Here is a 6,547-nt window from a genome sequence, read left to right as displayed (position 1 = left end):
TCTAGCCACTAGTTTAGAATATTCAGATTTATTACCTATTGATAGCAAATGTAAAGGTTGAAACAAATATACTATTTGGCCAAAATTCTGGAATTCCCAAAAAACTAACAAAAAATCGCCATTTTCGTCCATAAAGTCCACATTTTTCCAGAGCTGGTAAAATAATAATATGAATGTTTTGAAATAGGTCATAGTATCTAAAACTGTTACCCGTTTTTTGAATCCCGGCTTTAGTGTTCTAGAACAATTCAAAATTTCGACCAATAATATGTTCAATTTGGTAAGGCCTAAGCGTTTTCTACATTAAGGGCTATGCTTTTGCGACACCTTTCAAAAAATATAAAAACGGTCAAAAGTTTTGTCCGATATTGTGAAAAGACCGGAAACAGGAATATTTTTATTCAAATCTTTGATTGTTAAAGAAGCACAAAGAATTTTCAAGTCCAAAGTGTCCTATCTGAAGTGAAGTTTCGTGTCAATCGGATTATCCAGTTACAAATTGCTGATTTATTTCCAAACAATTTTGATTCTGAACCACTGACCAGGGGCAACCTTGGTTTAATTCCAATTTAAATATTAAAAAAACTTAAATTTATTTTTCTAAATTTTATTAAAAAAAATCGTTTCCAACAAATAATAATCTTATGCGAAGGTTTAATATTAAAAGTTGATATTACTTATATTAATTTCTACACTTTTTTCCTTTAACAATTACAACATATTGACATTACTTAAGATATTAGTGATTGTGGCATTTTCTGCCGAACCTTGTCCTACCGGCGAACATTGCAAATTAAAGAAATCGGGCAAATCATTTTCCACATCGAAAGCACTCGTTCTATTCGCTGTTAAATACAAATCCATGCGATCGTAAATAACACCGGTGGGATTTTGAGCAATAAACCAGTCGATCGATTCACGATCCTTAAGATCACCACCCCATAAGAAGACTTTTTTGTTCTGTTTCAAGGCCACATCAATCCATTCGGGATTTTTCTTGATAAATACAGCGTTGGGTGCAATACCGGCCAAATCAAAGGCCTGGGCATTATTCACTGAATCGTATATGGTATCTGAACGAGGATCAACAAAGTTGGCTTCCTTGCTGGAGGAGAGGAACATGACGGGATACATGTTCTGTTTGAAACGTATCATAGAGCAAATATCAGCATCGAAACTGGTGAAGAAGGAAAGACGACCACAGCCATGCTTTAGCATAACATCCAAGATGCGATCCATATAGAGATTTTTATCAATGGTTTGTATGCTCTCCCAAGCACCGGAGCTTTTAAGTTGAGGCCATTTAATTTCGATATCAAAGCCCACAGACTTGTTGACTTTGGTGAGAAAATCTTCGAAAGTGGGGAAAATGCGATGAGTCTCATTTAGCAAAGAGTTGTGAGAGGGATATTCGATAATTTTAGAACCCACCACTTGATAAGTGGTTAAATCTTTAAGCTGTTCATAGGTTATATCCTTAATCATTACTTCGGTTAGGTCATCTTTGCTGGTAGGGGTCTTTGATTCCATGCACACCAGTATGGCAAAGTCGTGATAGATAATAGGCACCAAATCTTTAGTCAACTGCACATCAAATTCCACTATATCGGTGCCCAATTCACCAGCCGCTATCATAGAGGCCACGGTATTTTCCAATATAGGAGCAGCATTAGTAGTTTCCTTGAGCGACTTGCCCAAACCTCGGTGGCCAGCTTCAAGCCTAGACCAATTGTCACGCCAGTAATCGGCAAAGGAGGTACGGAAGTCCACTGCAGAATTGGCCAAAGGATGGACAACCACATATTTAAGTTTCAAAACACCAATGGTATTCATCCAGCTGGGCGAGAGCAGTTTAACGGAAATTTCACCATCAGTATCACTTATAGACTGGGGATAGATATATTGATAGCCAATCACTCTGGCCACTTCGGTTTGAGTATCTTCCACATAGATTTCAATGAGATAGGCCACATCTTGCAGATCACTTACTGTGGTATGGAACATAATAATGTCCTTGTTGTGATAGAGAACACCATGAGCTGGTTGTGATCTTAGGAAACTATTGCCATATTCCATGCGAACATATTCACTGTAGGCACGGGCCGAGGGAACTATAGTCGTACGCCATTGAGGATCTACGGGTGTCAGTTTAATGCGCAAACGCTGTTGGTCACTTGCGGAAGTATCATTCAATTGCAGAGGATGGCGGAACAATTTAAATTGAACTATATGACCCGAATTGAGCCAACCACGTTGTATTTCCTTGCTGCCACCGGGCACAGTGATACCAAACAGATCCGAACGACTAACTGGAACAGAAGATATATTTAGATGGCGACTTTGTATTGCAGATTCCCAGCGTCTCACTTGTATGGAGCCGGAACGAGAGTCCTGGGCTGCTATAAAATAACGATAGTTTATGGATGAATTGGCATTTAACCAAAGGGAAGCTTGCCATTTGCCATATTCTTCTGTTTTATTCATGATAACAGCACCATTTGCCTTCCAGTACCCTAGAGTTTGGGCATCGCCTACCAAGGCGATTTTCTCAAATTCCTCCAGTTTTTCATTTTGCAAACTCAAAGTAAAGTTGACCTGCACCAGTGAGCTTTTCTTCAAGGGCAAGAATCTGCGTGCCGAGTAATATTTCTCATAATAAGAAGTATCACACTGGGTGGCCGTAGGCAGAGTAGACCAAATACTAACCACAGCCAAAGAAGCCAATAGAAATTTCAAGGAAATCATTGTGATTACTTATTTGTTTCACCAATAACTTCCTTAATTGGTCTGCTGAGGGAGAGTCCGCTGCAGCCAAATGTCTGCTACCAACTAATTTTGTTGAACTTAATATTTTTTAAGTTTTATTGCAAATTTGTCCAGTCAATATAAGATTAGTTAGTTTCAATTCGAAACTTATCGTTGAAAAATAATCAGCAGTAGTAAATAATCTCGTTTTCATTAAAACACCTCAAATTTTGTGATAATGATTGGTTGGGTTTCTTTTGTTGTTAGTTTTTGTTTTGAATATTTTCAAGATTTATGAGATCGTCTTGAACAATTTATTACTTTATTTGTAGATTTATTTTAGGGGAAACGTGATAATCAGCAACAAATTATCAATGTTTTACTTTATTTTGGTTATTTTGTTTATCATTAACGATTTTATTTGTTAAAAAGCCAACATTGTTTAAACATTTTTAATTAAATTGTTTACAAATTGATTCCGCCCAGCTATTGTGTATTTTTATATTTTATTTATTTTGTATGTTTTTGTGTTGTTTTTATTATCCTTTTTTTCAAAAAAACAATTTCGCATAGAAAACTAAATATTGTGCATTATTTGTGGTTCGTGATTTTGTTGATTTGTTGCCTTTTTTCCACCTATTTGTAAACGTTTTTTATCTAATACTAATTTTAAGCTTTTCGAATATTTATTCAAAAGCCTCAATATTGCAGAATTTATTTTTGTCTATATATAAAAATATTTGCACAAGCTCAATAAATGAATGAAGAAAAAACGAATTTCATTCATATCAAATCAAAGTCATTGTCGTTTAAATGCATGTATGAATGTGACACAATTTGTTTTGGTTTAGGTTTTTGTTTTTTTGTTTAATCTTTTATTGTGCAGTACGAGTACATAACCATTGTATCAAAAATGTATGTATACACGGTAAAAATAATGTCGTAAATTATATAGATCAACGCAAAAAGGTTATAATGATCATTAAAAATATCAAATATTTCAAATTGATGCATACATTTTGTCCCACTGTAGCCCTCTGTCCATGTTTTAATTTATCTTCTCTATAGGCAATTGAAGCATATAGATTGATCTGATTTATAACCGATATTGGATATTTTGTCCTTTATATTATTAAGTTATTCAACGTACTTTGATGCCGTGTCATAATGTTCTTGGATATTATGAAACTGCAAAATGAGAAGTCCTTGGATCAAAAATTGTAAACCCCTAAGACCGGGCGAAAGCCATCTTAAAAAGACACATTTTTAAGCGAAACCAATATGGAACCTATCCCAAAATTAGAACCTGTCGGGTTACAGATAACCCCAATCGTTTCTATACTCGGAAACCGTCGAACGGAACGTATACTGAGTCACCGGAAGAGATCTGTCTTGAAGCAGTGTTCTTCGTCCGTTACCCGTCCGTTAGCAAACCTTTTCAGCATATTATACCGTGCCGTAGAATTTCCTATATGTTGGAAGGTTGCTAATGTAACGCCAATTCCAAAAAAGGGAGAGGCTGACAACCCTGAAAATTACACTGAGCCAGTTGAAAAAACTGTCAACCGGTGCACCCGATGGGTTAAACTGAATTCAGTGGCGCTAACCGTTTTTAAGGTTAACTCGTATTTTCGAGATATACCGTTATTTCGATAATGGAGGAGGTTGCACAACATATATTCGAGTAACTCAAAAACGGTTTAGTTTATTGAACAAACTGAAAAAGCCGAAATTCCGCAACAAAATTACCTTTCATTTTAGAGATATAAATTTTTTTTTAGAAAAATTTCGAAATTTGGAAAATGCATATACGCTCTTAATTTTTAAATTCAAATGTATATAACTTTGGAGCCAGTCACGATTTGTAAACAATTCTGTTATTCCAATAAAAGAAAAAAGGAGCAAATCGGGAAATATAATTTTCAAATGCAAATATGTCCTAAGTTATAAGAGATAGTTGATAGACACGACGAGGTTTTTTGTGGTGCTCCATGAGGAATTTCTTTATGTGTAAGTTTTTTGAAATCGGAATACAAACGAAGAAATAGGATCGTTTTAAAAATTTATCATACCCGAGTAATACTTTGGGGTCCCCTGGCCGCACCTCTGGTGGACTCATGCGGTCAAAATTTAAACCTTAAACTCGACAACACTTCTCGTCCAATAGCAATTTGTTCTGTACTTTCCAAAGTTATGGAGAGTATGGCTAACCACCATCTTTTGAAATATCTAAAGTCGAACTTGTTAGCCTTCCTATCGGAAAAATGGTTTTGTTCCATTCACCGTTTTGTCGAATGTAAAGTGTTGGCTCTAGATATTTCTAAGGCTTTCGATAGGGTGTGGGTGGCATGGTGCGCTCATATCAAAACTTATTGCTTTTGGTGTCGGTAACGACTTAACTCGATTTATATCATGCTTTCTCAGAGATCGCACTATACGAGTTGATGTAGATGGGATCTCATCAAATGAGTTCAAGATTAATTCAGGGGTAAATGACCTTCTAAGTCATACTTACAACCCTATATATTCCTTTGCAGATGACAGCAACATTTGCCATGCATTTTCATTCAAAGGAAAAGCCTTTCGTAGATTGGGACAATGAGGCAAAACACGAAGATCTTGTGACAATTTCTGAAATTATGCGAACAGAATCGATTTTAATGCACGCAATACTCAATGTTGTATGTTAACACACAAACGAACGACAGATCATGTTGCTTCATCTGTTTCTGTGGGTGGTGGTTAATATTAACGAATCAGAAGCTCCCGATGTTCTAGACATGAGAATTCAGTGTGATGTTCGCTGGTCAAACCACATTTTTCAAGTGTCGAAAGAAGCATTCAAGTGCCTCGGATTTCTATCAGTACTACAACGGAATGTGTTCTGATGAAATTAGGGAACTTGTTCCAGATCCAGTATTTCCTGTCCCTTTCCATGTAGGAAAATTCAAATCAAATATCCAAAAACACTACTCCCTCTAACCTCCTTCCCATAACCTATTTTCCTAGTTCCAACACAATTAATTTCTGGAGTGCTGATTTAAGCAAAAAAAAGACTTGACTTGACTTGACATCAAACTTGTGTTTCTTCCAAAATCTTACGGAACATTAAGCCTCTGTTAGGTTTTCCTGAAAACTAGTCACTCCTATATCTCGATGAATCCAATACACTGTTTTCAGTTTGCCAATCATGCTGGAAGATTTAAAAGACTTTAGGTGCTTATCATAAAGCCCTATTGAGTGATTCTTCCACAAAACATTATATGGGACTATTGAATGATTATATTATAGAAACTGATGGGCTCTGGCCATCGATGAACTACTGAACAAATTTAATAATTTAGGCATCCGCACATATGTTTATGCCGACAATCTGGTCATATCTGTGACTATATCTATGTATGTGCTGGAAAAATGGGACTATCAATCTGACTAAAACTTTTCCGGTACTATTTACCAAATGTATGGATATGAAACTAAATATTCTATTGTTGGAAATTGTTCCAATCAGCGTCTCTTTGGTAGAACATAGGAATGAAACCAAGAATGATATATTATTTCTTTGACTAAAATAGAAGGGGTGACTGTGAGGACTCTGCTTGAGAAGTAATAGCGGTTTATTTCAATTTATATTGGAGGTGGCATAAGCACCTGTCCCGCTTATTCTTTAGGAACCTTCCTGTGCATTATTTGATAAAGGGCCTATATAATAGGCAAACATTTCCTTCTTGTTACCTCTTTATAGAGGAAGAATATAATTATCCTCATATTTACTGATAGCAAAATGACCATTAAATCCCTA

At 35.9% G+C, this 6,547-nt stretch overlaps 1 protein-coding gene across 1 annotated transcript; it reads right to left on the bottom strand.

Annotated features, from left to right (window-relative positions):
• Positions 1-594: 594 nt before the first annotated feature.
• On the bottom strand, positions 595-2,816 carry LOC135961675 (putative glycerophosphocholine phosphodiesterase GPCPD1 homolog 2). The gene has a single exon (XM_065513214.1). The coding sequence runs from the start codon at positions 2,743-2,745 to the stop codon at positions 712-714; it is 2,034 nt and encodes a 677-aa protein (XP_065369286.1). The 5' UTR covers positions 2,746-2,816; the 3' UTR covers positions 595-711.
• Between the last annotated feature and the right edge of the window lie 3,731 nt (positions 2,817-6,547).

This window comes from Calliphora vicina, chromosome 5 (assembly GCF_958450345.1).
Source record: "Calliphora vicina chromosome 5, idCalVici1.1, whole genome shotgun sequence".
NCBI classification, from domain to species: domain Eukaryota; kingdom Metazoa; phylum Arthropoda; class Insecta; order Diptera; family Calliphoridae; genus Calliphora; species Calliphora vicina.
Note: the sequence above shows the minus strand (reverse complement) of the source record. Positions and strands in the feature narration are given on the sequence as shown.